Source organism: Hemitrygon akajei, chromosome 27, assembly GCF_048418815.1.
Source record: "Hemitrygon akajei chromosome 27, sHemAka1.3, whole genome shotgun sequence".
NCBI classification, from domain to species: Eukaryota; Metazoa; Chordata; class Chondrichthyes; order Myliobatiformes; family Dasyatidae; genus Hemitrygon; species Hemitrygon akajei.
Window position 1 is genome coordinate 42,800,342 of NC_133150.1, and position 18,755 is coordinate 42,819,096.

At 46.9% G+C, this 18,755-nt stretch overlaps 1 protein-coding gene across 7 annotated transcripts in view; it reads right to left on the minus strand.

Annotated features, from left to right (window-relative positions):
* Positions 1-18,755, minus strand: part of LOC140717308 (solute carrier family 45 member 3) — a 154,885-nt gene that overhangs the window by 15,711 nt on the left and 120,419 nt on the right. For all 7 annotated transcript variants that reach the window (XM_073030766.1, XM_073030771.1, XM_073030767.1 and 4 more), the window contains 2 exons: positions 6,460-6,900; positions 1,057-1,875 (listed from right to left, as the gene is read on the minus strand). In XM_073030766.1, the coding sequence (XP_072886867.1) occupies positions 1,057-1,875; positions 6,460-6,628 (988 nt within the window). In that variant the 5' untranslated portion in view covers positions 6,629-6,900. The remainder of the gene's footprint in view (positions 1-1,056; positions 1,876-6,459; positions 6,901-18,755) is intronic.

An 18,755-nucleotide genomic window follows, 5' to 3' on the forward strand; every position in this document is an offset into this window, starting at 1 on the left:
CCACCTCCCACACTGGCACCGAGCCGCCGAGAGGAAGGTAGGTTCTGTCCTGTTGCTGCAAACTTGATTCGAGGTTGTCAGGTGGAATTGTTAGAAATCGGACCTTTGGATACCTACTACTGAGTGTCTGGCTCTGCCTGCGAATGGTGTGGTTTGATGGTAGGTTTTTGGTGGGGAAGGTGGGAGGGAAATGTCTCCTACTTATCTCTGCTGGGGCCCAGTATCTGCAAATCCACGTGTCCGCTGGAAGCAGGAGGGTGAAGGTGGTCTGTCCTGGGTTTGGGCGACCGTGGATGTGGGTGGGGAAAGGAGAAACAGGGCTTGCTTTGTGGCCGTTGCTTGGTCCGTTCTGTGTTGCCCTGCTGAGCACTGTGGGCACGCCATGTCGGTGCTGGAATGTGTGTCGACACTTGTGGGCTGCCCCCAGCACGTCCTTGGGTGTGTGTTGGTTGTTAATGCAAGCGACAGATTTCACTGTATGTTTTGAAGTACGTGTAATAAATAAATCTGCGTCTGAATCTACACACAGTGGCCACTGACAATATCTTTGTATGGTCGTGGCCTTCTGCTGTGGAAGCCCATCCTCTTCAAGGTTTGGTGTGTTGTGCACACCACTGTTCTACTGTTTGGTTATTGGAGTTATGGCTGCCTTCTGGACAGCTTGCACCACTCTGGCCATTCTCCTCTGACCTCTGACATGAAAAAGGCCTGTTCAAGGTTTATCCACAGAACTGCCACTCCCTGGATTTATTTGTTGTTGTTTTTTCCACCATCCCAGTAAAACTAGAGATGGCTTTGCATGAAAATCCCAGGAGATCCGCAGTTTCTGAGATACTCAAACCACCCTGTCCGGCACCAAGAATCATTCCGCGGTCAGAGCCACTGAGATCACATCTCACAACCAAACCTCTTGACCATGTCTGCATGCTTTTACTCACTGAGTGGCTGTCACGTGACTTGCGTTGGCGAGCAGGTGTGGAGGCGTACCTCATAGATTTGCCGCTGAGTGCGCGTGACGCCACACTGGAACGGCAAGTGCTGTGCAAAATCACCTACCTTCGTCATAGCGCAGTCTGGCTTCACTGCCCGGGTCGGCGTTTGGGATGCCCTGGTACAGCCCTTCCCCCACAAAGTCCGTGTAGAACATCATGAAGGTCATGAGGGCCATCCAGCTGTAGAACTCGGCCACGACCAGCTGGCGGGTCACCTTGGGAATGCGGCAGTACAGGTGGTACAGTCTGGGGATCAAAGTGCAACAGTTCCTCAGTACAAACAGAGAGTGCCTCACACGCCACAGAGTACTCATGGCACAGCAACAGTGCCTTGCCAAAGGCTTCATGACTTCCTTTGTTGAGATGTCCACCAGCACGTCCGCATTTTTGGAGCTCTCTTCAGAGACGAAGAAAGTGGCAAAAATGCACACGACAAATATGGCAGCCAGAAGCGTGAAGAGGCAGTCCTCGTGTCCACCCAGGTAGGCGGAGAGGGAGCTCCTCCTCCAGTCTATCGCGGTCAATAAATAACCAATACAACCTCCCAGGCTGATCATGAAGGAGTACATGGAGAAGGCCTGCCGACATTCCTCGGTGTCGTGGAACAGGTCGGAGAGCAGGGCCTCCAACGGGGTGAAGCAGACCTGGCCACAGAAGTCCAACATGCAGATGCCAACGATGAGGAAGATGACATCCACTGGGTGGTCTTTCAGGCTGAAAGCGGTGGCCAGCCGGCTGGCATGCGGGATGATGAAGAGGCTCAGAAGGACGCCGAGGCAGAGGCCCCAAATGAAAGGGCGGCGGCGGCCGTACCTACTTGTCCAGTGGTCGCTGGCGGACCCAATCATCGGGACAAATATCAGACCTAGAACTGGCCCAATTCCTGTGGAGAGATGGCACCAGCAATTAAAATATTCCCAAAGGAAATATGTTCCATACATGCACCTTGGGAAGACAACTGTCGTCCATCATTAAGGACCCTCACTACTGGGACTCTTTTCTCATTGGCGACACAGTACCGTAGTGGTTAGCGCATTGCTTTACCACGTCAGCTTCCACCAATCAGGGTTCAATTCCCGCCTCCGTCTGTGGGGAGTTTGATACCTTCTCCATGTGACCACATGACCTTCCGCCGGGTACTTTGGTTTCCAAAGACGTACGGGTGAGGGTTAAGGAGTTGTGGGCATGTTATATTGGTGCGGAAGCGTAGTGCAAACCTCACTGGTCCAATTTGATGAAAACAACACATCTCACTGCATGCTTCGATGTACACGTGACAAATAAAACTAATCTTCCCTCTTTGCCACCAGGGAGGACATACAGTAGCTTGAAGACTAAACATTTTAGGAGCACCTTCTTCTCTGCCGCAATTTCTGAATGGTTCATGAACACCACCTCACTATTCAGCCTCCTTTTTGCACTATTCATTTATTTTTTATACATTTCTTATTGTAGCACTAACTGTTTTTTCTTATTGATTGCATAAAGCAACAAATTTCACGACACACGTCAACGATGTGAGCCTGATTCTGGTTCTGGGGAGTGTTGCAGAACATGGTTCCTAGGCAGAGGTAGACTGGGTGTTGCATGAGGATTCCGGTGCACTGCCCTTCATCAGCCTCATCACTGTGTATAGAAGACGGGAAGCAACCAAGGACAACCCCAGTTTGTGACACTTATTTGTACCCCTGGACCTGGACTTCTGAGGTTGAGGGAGTGGAACTGCCCCCAGTGCAGTGGCTTTTCCACTTAAAATCTCTCCTGCACAGATTTCCTGTCATCGTTGGACAAGCACCATTGTACAAGACACTTTGCCTACGTAAGTGTCCGACTAAGTACTTCTTAAGCACGGTAATTACTTCCGATTTCACCATCACCTTCTAGATATCAACCATAATCTGTGTTAAACAAACGTAACAGTTTCTTCCCCCAAGCTATCAGACTCCTCAATACCTGGAGTCTGGTCTGACACCTTACTGCCCTATTGTCCTGTTTATTATTTATTGTAATGCCTGCACTGTTTTGTGCACTTTATGCAGTCCTGAGTAGGTCTGTAGTCTAGTGTAGCTTTCTCCGCATTGTTTTTTTACGTAGTTCAGTCTAGTTTTTGTACTGTGTCATGTAACACCATGGTCCTGAAAAACATTGTCACGTTTTAACTATGTACTGTATCAGCAGTTATGGTCGAAATGACAATAAAAAGTGACTTGACTTGTACACCTCTGATCCCCTTTATAATACCTTCCACTCACCTTAACCCATGTTCCCTTGTTTCTGATACCCCTGCCATGAAAAAAAGATTCTGGCTATCTACCCTATTTATGCCTCTCATAATCTTACGTGTCACCCCCTCACGTCACCTCTCAGCCTCCTTCGCTCTAGGTAAAACCAGCCCAGCCTATCCAATCTCTCCTCATAATTTAAGTTCTCCCATCTAGACAATATGCTGGTGAATTTCCTTTGCACTCGTCCCAGGGGGCTTTCAGGCCTGTATTTTATTTCAAAGTTAGCCCCAACCAGTTCAGATTGGAGCCCAGAGTAATATCCTAGAAAACAACTAGTGTAAGAAGAAAGCTATACTCCAATCGTGATAAGAGACAATGGCTTGTGACCAGACTTCTAGGCTTGTCAAAGCCTCGAGGCCAATGCCAGCAGTAACAAAAACTCACACAAAATGATGGCAGAGCTCAACACGTCAGGCAGCATCTATGGAAGCAAATAAACAGTTGATGTTTTGAGCTGAGACCCTTCATCAGGCCTGGAAAGGAAGGGGGAGGAAGTCAGAAATTGAGAGTAGGAGGAACAGGAGATGATGGGTGAAACCAGGTGGGAGGGAGGTGACTGGGTGTATGAAGGGCCTCGGCCTGAAACGTCAACTCTTTATTCCCTACCCCAGATGCTGCCTGACCTGCTGAGATCCTCTAGTATTTTGTGTGGGCTGCTCAAAATCAGTGATAGGCAGGTTCCTGGGAAGATTCAAGAAATGGAATTCAAACACTCGCGCCCATTTTGCGAACCCAGTGAGTAAAGCAACTGCAGAGCACTACAATTCCCATTTGGGCTGTGGCAATTTTGCTGGGTCCCATTTGCACTGCTATCCCACTCCCCCCGGGACCTGGCCACCACTCCGCGTGAATGGAGAATTGGAAATCTACCCTCCCACGTGGATGCTGAACCAACCCGATCGTACTTCGGGGAAGGATATCCAAAAACTCACTAGACAACCGGGACAAGCTTGTGTTAACTATCAACAAACAAACTCACTGCCAATAGAAACTGGCTCTTGAAATAACTAGCAGTAGCTCTCTTTAGAGCAGGGTTATCCACCTGGGGTCCTGGGACCCCTCGGTTAATAGGAGCATCCCAAGGCATAAGAAAATTGGGAACCTCTGCTCCAGAGGAGGGCCAAGAAGAGGAACAGAGGGATCTTGAGGTCCACATCTTTAGATCTCTCAAAGCTACCATGCCAGTTGATAGGGTTATTAAGAAGGTGGCCTTCATTATTCGGGGGGTTGAGTTCAAGAGCCACAACAGAATGCTACATCTCTACAACACCCTGGTTAGACTACACTATTGTGTTCAGTTCTGGTCATCTCATTATAGGAAGGATGTAGAAGCTTTTGAGAGAATGCAGAGGAGATTTACCAGGATGCTGCCTGGATTAGAGAGGGTGCAGAGGAGATTTACCAGGATGCTGCCTGGATTAGAGAGGGTGCGGAGGAGATTGACCAGGATGCTGCCTGGATTAGAGAGGGTGCAGAGGAGATTTACCAGGATGCTGCCTGGATTAGAGAGGGTGCGGAGGAGATTGACCAGGATGCTGCCTGGATTAGAGAGAGTGCAGAGGAGATTGACCAGGATGCTGCCTGGATTAGAGAGGGTGCGGAGGAGATTGACCAGGATGCTGTCTGGATTAGAGAGGGTGCAGAGGAGATTTACCAGGATGCTGCCTGGATTAGAGAGGGTGCAGAGGAGATTTACCAGGATGCTGCCTGGATTAGAGAGGGTGCAGAGGAGATTCACCAGGATGCTGCCTGGATTAGAGAGGGTGCAGAGGAGATTTACCAGGATGCTGCCTGGATTAGAGAGGGTGCAGAGGAGATTTACCAGGATGCTGCCTGGATTAGAGAGCATGACTTTTGAGGAAAGGTGGAGTGAGCCCGGGCTTTTCTCTTCAGAGTGACAGAGGACGAGAGGCAACTTGATAGAGGGGTATAAGATTTTACGAGGCACAGCCAGCATCATTTTCATAAGGTGTCAACGGCAAACCAAGTGTGAAAGCTGTGACAATCATTCAGCCAATGGGGAAACATTGCAACACAAAGTTAGGAGTTATGTGTTCAAAGTTAGCTAACGGTTAGCGCAGGGGGTTCCTAATCCTTTTTAACGCCATGGACCAATGCCATTAAGCAAGAGGTCTGTGGACCATAGGTTGGGAGCCCTGGGTTAGCATAACATTTTACACCTCCAAGTGATCCGGGTTCAATTCTGGCCATGGCCTGTAAGGAGTTGATACTGTACGTTCTCCCTGTGACCAAATGGGTTTCCTCTGGGTGCTCCAGTTTGCTCCCACGTTCTAAAGACATAAAGTGTAGGGTTAATGAGTAGTGGGTATCTTATGCTGGTGCCAGAAGCACGGCAATGCCCCGGCACATATGCGGATTGTGGTCACTCTATATCCTGATATACACTAAAGCTAATCTTTATTTTATTAAAAGAAAAGGAAAGGGACGAGCAAGAGGGAATCCAGGATTACACAGGACCAACTGAGGAAAAGTCATCACTTTGTGCTTCTAGACAGCAACAGCTTACATTTTTTCAAAATACTCTACTTGTTAGGGAAATGTTGTGCAGAGCAACGGGACCAGTTACAGTATTCGGCACGGGAACGTTCTCTGTGCAGTCTCTGTGGTGCGTTGGAGACGTGAGAGACTGCAGAAACTAGAATTCAGAGTCACACACAAAATGCTGGAGGATCTCAGCAGGTCCGGCAGCATCTTTGCTGGGGAATAAACAGTCGACACTTCGAGACGAGACAGGACTGCTTCGTCGGGACACTGGATTGTGGGGCAACGCACAAAATGCTGGCGCAGCTCAGCGGGCCAGGCAGCATCCACAGAGGAAAATGGACAGGGAACGTTTTGGATCACGATCCTTCATCTGGGCTTAGCGAGAGCGCTGCCCAGCTGGTATAAAAGCAACACCGATGGCAGGACTACAACCAGGGAGCGCAGCGTGCCTGATGGGCTGAACTGAAGAGGGACTGCAAGACTGGTGGGGCGGGGCCATCGTTAAGGAAACACTACACAGCTGGAGATCAAAGTCAGCAGGCCCTACAGCAAACCTCCACACACTCTCCAAAGCATTCACGTCCTACAACAAGGCAACCAGAACTACACACAGTACTCTAAGTGTGGTCTTACCAGACTTTGTATACTTCAGAGAATTGTGGTAATACTGAACTCACCCAAGACCATGGTCATATACTTCTCCTGGACTCCAGCCTCGAGGAGCAGAGGGGGGACGAAGGTGATTCCAGCTGCCACACAGATTTCCAGGCCACACGTCAGCGAGTTCAGCAGCAATAGCTGGGACCTTTTCCTGTGGAAAAAGAAATTGGGCTGGGGCTTCTCCATCACAACCACCGGGCGTCTAGATCGTGCCGGAAGAGACAAAGTGCAGAATCAAACTTGCCTCGTCCCACTTTACAAATGTCCTACAACTCTCGCCGTCTCGAACACCACACAAGTGGAGAGTTCTTGGCACTGTGTGCATGGCACTGAACAGCTCCATGTTCGGCGATCTTCACCCATCACCAGACTGCTGATGAACACTGACCATGGTTTCGGTGAAAAGGGCACTAACCTCCCCTCGCTTCAGGACGGTTAAGAAGTCAGCGATGGAATCTCTGAGGGAAAAAAGAAAGCTATTTTCAGATTCAAATTGAGATTTATTTCTCACTTGCACATTGAAACATACGATGAAATGTGTCATTTGCGTTAACAATCAACACACGCAGGGATGTGCTGGGGACAGCCCGGAGGTGTTGTCACTCATTCCAGTACCGACACCGTAAGCCCACAATGTTCAACAGAACAACACGAGCAACAAACAAAACTCCCACAAAAAGTCGTGGATACAGCCCAGTCCACCAACGGTAAAGTCCTCCCCACCATCGAACACGTCTGCATAGAGCGCTGTTGAAAGAAAGCAGCATCCATCATCAAGGACCCCCACCACCCAAGGCCATGCTCTCTTCTCACTGCTCCGATCAGACAGAAGGTACAGGAGCCGCAGGACTCACACCACCAGGTTCGGGAACTGTTATTACCCCTTAACCACCAGGGTCTTGAACCGGAGGGGTTACTTCACTCACTCTATCACTGAACTGTTCCCACAACCTATGGACTCACTTTCAAGGAGTCCATGTTCATTTCATGTCCTCAGTATTTATTGCTTATTTATTTATTAATATTTTTTTTTCTTTTATACTTGCAGTTAGTCCTCTTTGTACACTAGTTGTCTGTCCACCCCGTTGGGCGCAGTCTTTCATATTCTGTTTCTTAGAATTACTGTGAATGCCCGCAAGAAAATGAATCTCAGAGTAGTTATATGTACTTTGATAATAAGTTTACTTTGAACTTTAAACAACATTTGGAGAACCGCACATTTTCCACCTTTTCCTCCCACTCACTCACACTCCAACCCCAGGACAGGCTGCCTCCGGTAGACCTGCAGACATCAGGCCTTTGACTTCGACTAGGCCTTCAACTTAAGGCTTGATGTAATCTCCCCTCAGGCTGTCCGAACTAACTGACCGTTCCCCGTCGCTTACCGCTTTCGGTGTTCGCAACGTAGTGCCATCTAAACTGTAGAAGCCCAATGTAGATTGGGTCGTCACTTTGCATTCCAAACATAGAAGTAACCCTGACCTACCTATAGGCTCAAGAGATTCTGTAGAAGCTGGAAGTCTTGAGCAACACAAACGCACACGCACACGTGCGCACACACACACACAAAATGCTGGAGGAACTCAGCAGGTCAGGCAGCATCGATGGAGGGAAATGGGTGATGTTTTGGGCCGAGGCCTGACAAAGGGTCTCTGCCTGAAAAGACTTGAAGAAGGGTCTCGGCTCAAAACGCCGACCGTTTTTTCGTTTCCACAGAATGCTGTCTGACCTGCTGAGCTTCCGATTGCCTGTCACTTTGATTCTCCACCGCATTCTCACCCTGACCTGTACGTGGCTTCATTAAATGTTACAACGCGGGCCGACAATACTCTTGGCTCCTGGTTCACAGTCTATGTGTTGTTCGCGTGCTTTTTGCCATTTGCGCAATTAGTTCTTTTTCGTACGTTGGGTGTTTGATTTTTCCTCGAACTCGTTCCACGGTGTTTTGTTGTTTCATGGATGTCCGTGGGAGGACAAATCTCAGGGTTGTACTCTGTTACATACTCCGATCATAAATGTACTTTAAACATAAGCTTGAGGAACAAAATCTCATCTTATACCTGGGCAGGAGCCTCCTGAACTCGATTTTGAATTCTCCAACTTTCCCACACCTTTTCCTGTTGTATGCCACCTATCTGTGATATTGGCTCCAGCTATTTCTCTCGATTGTTACAGTCTGACCTGGTGGACATATTGTACAGCTATTAGCAACACAGAACACAAACAAGAATATTCACTCCCAAATGGCTTCATTAAATCCCTGGCTTGTTCTCACTCTATTGCAGATATCCCACCTGTCCTGTTCACCACACCCCCATCGTCTTCACTGCAACTTGAAATTACCTGTTTTCTCTCTCTCTGCCAGCTCTGACGAAGAGTTTCTAATCTGAGATATTGATTCTGTTTCTCCCTCCACAGATGCTGCCTGACCTGCTGAGTGTTTCCAGCTTTTTTGTTGTTTTATTTCAGGTTTCTGTATCAGCAGTTTTAAAAAAAATTTAGTAGTCCATTAAAACTTCAAAACACACTCACTAGAAGTTAGAAAAGTGAAAGGAGAAACAGCTAAGGTTCTGAGGAGAGACACAAGAGTGTACAGATGCTGGAAGCTGGTGCAACATACAAAGCACTGGAGTAAATCAGCAGGTCAGGCAGCATCTGTGGAAGGAAATGGAGAATCGACTTTTCGGGTTGAGACTCTTAACCTAGACTGAAAGAAGAGGAAGCAAGCCAACCATAAAGAAGTGGGGAGTGGGAGAATGAGTGGAGCAAGAGCTGACAGGTGACAAGTCGATCTACGTGAGAGGGGAGGTGGCAGGCAGCTGAGGGATGGGGAAAGAGTGGGAAAGAAGCGAGGAGGTGATAGGTAGAAGTGACAAAGGGCCGAAGATGTTGAAATCCAATAGCAGAGGAAGGTGGAGCATGGGATAAAGAGAGGGAGGTGGGAAGAAGGACCTGAGGGACGAGTGTGTGGGTTATGGGTAGATGAAGGCGGGAGAGGTAAGAGAGAAGGTGATGGGGTCCAGTTGGATCAGAGGGGAGAGAAAAAAAAGGAGGAAACAGGACATTGGGGTAGGTTATTGGAGGGTCCTGAGTGGTCTTGGTAGGCACTGAGGTGCTATTAACTCAAGCTGAAGGGGCTAGAATCCAGAGGGAAAAGGTTCTGGATAAAGACACACCCATTCAGGAAAGGGCTGTGGAGAATTTTTTTTGCTCAAAGGTTAGCTAGTTTGATAGGGTAGAGTCCATCATAGGAAAAGTCCTCCCCACCACTGAGCAATCCACAAGAAAGCATCCTCCATCAAGGACGCCCACCACCCAAGGACCTGCTCTCCTCTCATTGCTGCCATCAGAAAGGAGGTCCCACACCACCAGGTTCAAGAACAATTATTACCCCTCAACCATTGGACTCCTAAACCAGCACAGTTAACTTCACTCACCTCAACTCTGAAATGATTCCACAACCTGTAGACTCACTTTCAAGGACTCTACAACTCACGTTCTCAGTATGTAGGCATCTATCTATCTATCTATCTATCTATTTATTTATTTATTTGGTATTTGCAGTTTATCTTCCTTTGCATGTTTGTCAGTCTTTGGTTTTTTTTCATTCATATTAGCTTATTTCTTTGTTCTACTGTGAATGCCTGTAAGAAAATGAACCTCAGGGTAGTATATGATGACATATACATGAAGAAGAAGAAAGCCCTTAACTCCGAGTGGGGTCATCGGGAAGCCATTGTGACGGTGTTTTTTTAGCAGGCTTTCTTATCTTTACGAGACCGGGTTGCTAGCTCGACGCTCAACTCAGCACGGATGGGAAGCGTGCAAGGGAGCTGGCTGGATTCGAACTCGGGAGCCCTCGCTCCGAAGTCCGGCACTGATGCCACTACACCACCAGCTGGCTGATAGATACATACTTTGATAATAAATTTTCCTTGAACTTTGAATGATAAGCAAATGACCCCTAGTGTGTGAATAAGCAGTGGAATATGGGGGTGGGGGAAACATTCCCTCTAAATTTTTTACAGCTACGTGGACCAATCATTGCTCTGAGCAGGAAATTTTTACACCGCCTGAAAACTGCACTTCAATTTTTTTTTCTAATATCGTACTATGAATAAAAATTGAAAAAACGCATACTTTATTAATGGAAGGGTATGATGAAATACAGTACAACGAAGAAAATCCTTCACGTTTCATACACTTCTAGCTGTGTCCAATTCCAGCTGCATGCCAACAAAGGCTCTGTGCGCGGGGGCATTGCAGTTACCGCGTGGCCACGTACTCACGCAGCTTAGCGGGGAGGGGGAGCAAAGAGGAATGTTCGGGGGATGGGGGATATTAAAATTGGGATTAGTGTGAGTGGGTCAGAACAGAGTCTGGCGGGCTGAATGGACTGTGCTGTATATTTCTCTGATCCTATGTTTTATGGATGATGGACCATGGGTGCTCAAATGCTGAGCACTGAAGGCTGAACCGTAGGTAAGTGAGGAAAACAAAAACGAGAGATAGGATCGGGTGAGAACACGGGAGTTAGGGACAGAATTTGGCAGGAATGACAAAACAGGCTTGAGGAGGTCAAATGCCCAGCTCTATTCCTGTGACTGGGTATTAACAATTCAGACAGCACGGTAAATGCACTGGCTCTCAGTTAAACATAGGCAACCTAAAAATATTTGACAGTGCTTTTTACAGTGTAACATAGTCTCATGGCTTTCAAGCAAGTCCGCCCTCTACCACAGCACCCTTGGGGACACAGCCATCCCCAATAAACCGTGCATGAATAACTCATCGGCCACACTCTATATAAAACATGCACTCATTGCAACAAAAGTCAACGGCGTATAATTTCATGGCTCCGCACACGTAACTTGAGAAGTTGGGCATTCTCAGGGTAAGTGGAGAAGGCTCATTGTATATTCTTGAGTTTGGGCATTTTGAGCAGTTAAATCACAGAACACAAGTTCAAACACAGAGGCCTGCGTTTTTAAGTCCGATTCCCTCTTGCATCGTTGAACCTTGCTTCGGGATGTACCTGTTCCTTCAAATTACCGCAGGTCATGATGAAAGAAACTCGCCCTCTCTGTGCTCAAGATTCAAAATTGTTTTAAAAAAGTTCAAAGTACAAAGTGCATTTAATATCAAAGTATGCATACATTACACAAAATCTTGAGATTCATCACCTTACAGGCAGCCATGAAACAAAGAAAAACAGAAGAGGCCATTAAAAAAAAGACAACCCAACTCCCAAAGTGTAGAGAGATAAAGAACTATAAATGCATGTAAAGTGTCCTGAATTGAATTTCACAACGAGCATCTGTCCCCAGACCCGTAGTTCAGCGAAGAGCTCCCCGCGCCTCGAGCCCTGACACCCTGACCTTTTTAATCTTGCCTGGCGACATTCTTCAGTACATGATTGTACAGGAGAACAAAATGATTGTTATTCCAGATCCAACGCAGAACACAATAAAAATTTCACAATATAAAAACAATCCTATTAAAAACAGTATACAAGTAACATATAAATAGACTGATTGCACGTATATATATAATTTTTATTTTATTTTATTGAGATATAGCGTGGAACAGGCCCTTGGAGTCATGGTGTCCAACTACCCCTGATCTAACCGTAATCACGGGACAATTTACAATGGCTGACTAACTCACCAACCGGCACGTCTATAAACTGTGGCAGGAAAATGGGGCAACCCCAGTAAAACAACGCGGTCACCTGGAGAACGTACAAATTCCTTACAGACAGCGGTGGGAATTGAACCCCGATCCATTGTGTGAACCACTACCCGCCACGCTGGCCCACGCGTGTAACCAGGTGACGTGTATGTAGTGGTGGGGCGGGGGGGGGTGACCAGCATGACAGCCTGCGGGATGTAACTACTTTTGAGCCTGGTGGTCCTGGCGTGGATGTTGCATAGCCTCTCCCCTGATGGAAGTGAGACAAACATTCCGTGAGCAGGGTGGGTGGGATCCTTCGTGATATTGCTGGCCTTTTTCTGGCACCTTTCTGTATATACGTCCTTGATCTGGGTTAGGCTGGTGCCGGTGATGCGCTGGCCAGACACAATAATAAAGGCAAATAACCTGTTTTTTTTCCCACGCAAGGTTTTATGATCCTAAGGTTGTATACGTACAGCATAGAAGCAATCCCAACAGATCACCAAGCCTGTGACAGATGGGAACTCTTCTGTAAGCTTTTCGTCACATGCATACGGCAATAAACTTGGCTTTGACCTTCATCCCCGCCTCGTTCTTGAACCATTATTTCACCCTCTTCTATTAATGTTACTTGCACATTTTGTTCTGCCCTACTAATCGTAGCGGTTAGCACAACGCATTACAGTGCAAGTGATGGGTGTTCAGTTCCCACCGCTGCCCGTAAGGAGTTTGTACGTTCTCCCCGTGACTGTGCGGGTTTCCTCCGGGTGCTCTGGTTTCCTCCCACACTCCAGAGATGTACGGGTTAGGGTTAGTCACTGGAAGCATGGCGACACTCGCGGGTTGCCTGCAGCGCATTCTAGGACGATGCAGGTCGTTGACGCAAACGATGCATTTCACTAAATGTTTCAAAGCTCGTCTTCCTTTTAGCCTTTGCACTATCCACTCATTTTGCGCTGGTAACTGTATTATTCATTATTACCACGCAACCATTAATCTGTCAGCTTTATACAAATAATCAATTAAACTGCCCTTGGTTCCTTAAGGTTGTCACAGCCGGGGATGTGGTAATGGGGACAAGCTCCCACTACCTACTGAACGCTCCCAGTGGCATGCACCTCGTCGCCTCTGACAACCAACTCCAGCTCCTGGCCTTCACGTGTGGCTTAGCTACTAAGCCTGATGGAACTGAGAGGAGAAAGGGCAAAGGTGGGTTACTGGCGCCTTTAAACCAGTCACCTTGGGCAGGTGAGGTGCATTGACACTAGTTACAAACTGTCCGGCAACAGTCTTCTGCCCCAATTAACAGGCAAAGTGTCCCAAATAAAGGAAGGTAATCCGGTTTTCACGATTTGTCTTTATTCTTCGAGAGCTGTCCCAAATAAGTGGCTGCCCCGATTAACAGATGACCCAATTAATGATAAGCAACCGTGTTGTGTATGGGATGACCTGTCTGGAAGGTATGCAAACTGCAGCTCAATACATGCCACAATAATAAACCATTTATCATTTGCCTCATCTGCGATCAGTAGGGATGCGTGTGAGTGTCCCAGCTCAACAGGCTTCACCATTCCCTATGGAATCCAACTGTATACAGGTGGCCCCCATTTTTCGAATGTCCGCTTTACGACAGCTGGCTGATACGAAAGACCTACATTAGTACCTGTCTTCGCTAACCAAAGAGGATTTTCGCTTTTACGAAAAAAAGACACCCGCTTTATACGTGTGTTTACCCCGAGAAAGACTACCATGACCGTGAAGCCTTGTGCGGGCAGTTGTGTGCGCGTGCATGCACGTGCCGATTTTTTTTCTCCGAATCGATTTTGGCTCGCTGTCTTCCCGATTCTGATAAGTGAAACTACACCGTACCTACAATATTTCTACTTTATATAGGGTGTATATTTATCATATCATTCCTGCTTTTACTACATGTTCGTGTTATTTAAGTTTTATGTGTTATTTGGTATGATTTGGTAGGTTATTTTTTGGGTCTGGGAACATTCAAAAATTTTTCATAAATTAATGGTAATTGCTTCTTCGCTTTACGATATTTCGGCTTACAAACGGTTTCATAGGAACGCTCTATCTTCAGATAACGGGGGAAACCTGTATCAGTGTAAAGATCTACATGCCCCTCTGATAAATTATGAAAGCCCCACATATTCCTTTAATATGTGTACTTTAATAAGAAGAATGCTGAGGTGGCCTCGCCCATGGAATTCTGTCACCGAAATAAACAACAAACTTTATTTATTGCAAGGCACTATTTTGAGAGCCAGTGATGAATTCTATCGAGCTTGCGAGCAGTCCGACTCAAGAAAGTGCCAAGGAATGTGGGAGCATTCCAAGATTATAAGTCACTCTGCCAAGTAACTTGGTGGGAGGAGATGAGCGAGATTAGAGCTGGCAAGGCAAAACAAAAACTGCAGACTAAGAACACCGAGGTATGTCCCAATATGGAGTAGCACACACATAATGCTGGAGGAATGCAGCCAGTCAGGCCGCAACTACGGAGCAAAATGGGTAGCCGGCGTTTTGGGCTGAGATCCTTCGCAAGGACTGGGCTCAGGCATTTCGTGTGTCCCCCCTGCATTTTGTGTGTATGTGTAGCCACGGAGTGGATCGCTATGCTCTTGCATTATGGGAAACACATTCCAACCCCTCCATAAGGAGGAACAGTTTGTACTGTAGTCTCAGCTGCGGAGACTGGATTCAATCCTGACTGTCTGTGTGGAGTTTACACACTCTCCCTGTGGACTGCGTGGGTCTCTCCCAGATGCTCTGATTTCCTCCCACATCCTGAAGATGGATGCACCGCCCTGTTAGGGGTCTCCCTTTCTTCGCATAAATGAATATCACAACCAGGGATTTTGACCAATTTAACTGAGAATTTTTATTTGTGAATCACATGCCCCTTTCTTCACAGTAGAGCCCGAAACACAGGGAAGACTGTAAAGCATGAAAAACTAAAAATTCTAAAACCTAAATGTCAGCAGTTCAAAAGTATCCACCCTCCTTTCGTTACTGATTACAGGGAAATAAATGGGGGGTGGGATTGAAGGAATGGTGCTGAGATTTGATGGGCCAAATGGCCTCCTTTATTTATTTAGAAATACAGCACAGAAACAGGCCCTTCCAGCCCAATGAGCCCCCACTGCCCAATTACACCCCAGTGACCAACTAACTTATTAACCTGCAAGTCTTTGGAATGTGGGAGGAAACCCGAGCACCCGGAGGAGACACACAAAGTCACATGGAGAACGTACAAACTCGTTACAAACAGCGACAGAACTGAACCCAGGTCACTGGGGCTGTACTGCCATACCATGGTGCCATGTAAAATATCTACACCTGCTGGAGGGCCTAAGAGCCAATACTGTGCTGTACTGTTCTATAATTTACGGAGATAGTGTGGAATAGGCCCTCCGGCCCTTCGAGCCGAGCCACCCACCAATAATCCGAGCCTAACTACGGGACAATTTACAATGAGCAACTAGCCAACCGATCGGTACATCTTTGCACTGTGGGGGAAAACCGGAGCAGCCGGAGGAAACCCACGTGGTAACGGGGAGAATGAATAAACTCCTTACAGACAGTGGTGGGAATTGAACTTTGGTCACCTGCACTGTAAAGTGATGTGCTAACCATTACGCTACCGTGTGTTCCACAGTGCTTTGAAAGAGTAGCCATCCCTCCCACCCTTGTTCACATAAATGAATATCCCCTACCCTTGTTCACATAAATGAACATCCCCTACCCTTGTTCACATAAATGAACATCCCCTACCCTTGTTCACATAAATTAATATTACAGCCAGGGATTTTGATCAATTTAACTGAGAGTTTTTATTTGTGAATCGCATGCTACTTTTTACACCCTAGAGATGAAGACACAGGGGAAACTGTGAAGCATGAAAAACTTAAAATTCAAAAACTGAAATGTCAGCAGTTCGTCCCCCTTTGCTTAGTATTGTGACTCACCTCTCAAAACTTCTACAGTCTCTTTGGATAAGTCTCTATGAGCTTCGCACAACGTGATGGAGCAAGGTTTGCCCACTCCTTGCAAAATTGCTCAAGCTGCGTCAGGTTAGTTGGGGAGCGGCAATGACAGCAACCTTCACGTCTTGCCAGAGATGTTTGATTGGGTGAAGGTCAGGACTCTGACTGAGCCACTTAGGGACATCAATTTCCTTCATATGAAGCAACTCCATGGTTGCTCTGGCAGTGTGCTTTGGGTCGTTGTCCTGTCCTTCCTCCCCAGTTTAAGCTTTCTGGTAGAGGCTATCAGGTTTTTATCCTGGGTTTTTCTGTACTTAGCAGTATTCACCTTCCCCTCTATCCTGACATACTTCTAGTCCCTTCTGTTGAAAAGCATCCCCACTGCATGGTGCTTCCTCCACCATACTTTACAACAGGAATGGTGTTACCTGCCTGATGTGTAAGTTCCACTTTAGTCTCATCCAACCACAAGACCTTCTTCCACATCTTCATGGTATCTTCTAGTGACGCTTTGCAAAGTAATACTCATTTATTTGAACAAAGGGTTTGGCGCTGAATACTTTTTCCAAGGCACGATATATTTTCTTTTAAGTCCGCCTTGCTTTTTTGTTTACTAAGTGATGGTCAATTCTCAGCTCAGCCACTAGATGGAGCACTGGACCCCCGCAGGAGAAACCACAAATCCAGTCCATCATTTCCCCAGCAAGGGTAACTTCATTACGAGAGGAAATATTGTGGCCGGATGCAGGAAGGCTAAAATGAGATTTAAAGCCAAATTCTGCCCATGAATGTACAAAAGCTGAAAGACACGGTACTCAAAGAGGTCAGCAGTCCTGCCAAGATTGTCCTCCCACACTGAACACCACAACATCCTACAGGTTTTAAAACCACACGGGGGCTCTCAGCGACAAGCACCTTGGTAGGACTTTCCACAAAGTAATGTGATTGGAAAATCAAAGAAAAGATTGGAATCGCACTCATTCTGGAAATTCTCAAGTGATGAAATTTGGAGCATCGAACTCAAAGGCAGAGTACGAGGTTAATGGCAGCTTCCTTAGCTGTGTGAAGGAACAGAGCGATCACTGTATCTCAACAAACAAATAAGTAAATAAATATCCATAGATCTCTCAAAGTTGCTGCACAAATTGATCAGGTGGTTAAGAAGGCATATGGTGTTTTGGCTTTAATCAGTTGGAGGATTGAGTTCAAGAGCTGCAGCTCCATTGGAGAATTGTGTTCAGTTCTGGTTGTCTCATCTTTGGAAGGACATGGAAGTTTTCGAGAGGGAGCAGAAGAGATTTGCCTAACTCTAGTTAGGCCACACTTGGAGTACTGTGTCCAGTTCTGGTTGCCTCACTATCGGAAGGATGTGGAAGCATTGGAAAGGGTACAGGGGAGATTTACCAGGATGCTGCCTGGTTTAGAGAGTGTGGATTATGATCAGAGATTAAGGGAGCTAGGGCTTTACTCTTTGGAGAGAAGGAGGATGAGAGGAGACATGATAGAGGTATACAAGATATTAAGAGGAATAGATAGAGTGGACAGCCAGTGCCTCTTCCCCAGGGGACCACTGCTCAGTACAAGAGGACATGGCTTTAAGGTAAGGGGAGGGAAGTTCAAGGGGGATAATAGAGGAAGGTTTTTCACTCAGAGAGTGGTTGGTGCGTGGAATGCACTGCCTGAGTCAGTGGTGGTGGCAGATACACTAGTGAAGTTTAAGAGTCTACTAGACAGGTATATGGAGGAATTTAAGGTGGGGGGTTATATGGGAGGCAGGGTTTGAGGGTTGGCACAACATTGTGGGCCGAAGGGCCTGTACTATTCTATGTTTCTATGCTGCCTGGATTAGAGAGCAGATCCTATGAGGATCGGTTGAGAGAGCTAGAGCTTTTTTCCTTGGAGCGAGCGAGAATGAGAGATGAATTGACAGAGGTGTACAAGACGGTAAGAGGCATAGATAGAGTGGACAGCCGGAGACGCTTACCCAGGTGGAAAGGCTAATACGAAGGGGTATAATTTTGGACAGTATAGGAGGGGATGTCAGGGGTAGGTTTTTCTTTACACCGGAAGTGGTGGGTGTGTGGAATGTGCTGCCGGGGTGCTAGCAGAGGCAGGTACATTAGGGACAAGAGCTGGTAACATCTGGGGCAGCATAGCGGTTGGCACCTTGCTTTACGGTACCGGCGACCCGGGTTCAATTCCTGCTGCTACCAGTAAGGAGCTTGTACGTTCTCCCCATGAACGCGTGGGTTATCTCCTACAGTTCAAAGACATACCAGGCAGTAGGTTAATTGGTCCTAGTAAAATTGTCCCATGATTCGACTAAGGTTATATCGGGGGTTTCTACGCAGTGTGGCTTGAAGGGAAAAGAAGAGCTGTGCTGTATCTGAATAAATAATAATTTCAAGGTGATTGGAAGAATGTATAGGGGGTATGTCAGAGGTAGTAATTTTTTTTCCACACAGAGGGTGGTGGGTGTGTGTACTGCCAGGGGTAGTGGTAGAGGCAGATACATTAGGGACAAGTGACAAATCGGATCCTAAAATTGGCTCAGTGTCAAAAATCGCAGGCAAACTGGTGTAAATCTGAAGTAAGAATTCAAGGCCAAACAACACATGCTTCAGCAACAGATACTCATCCTC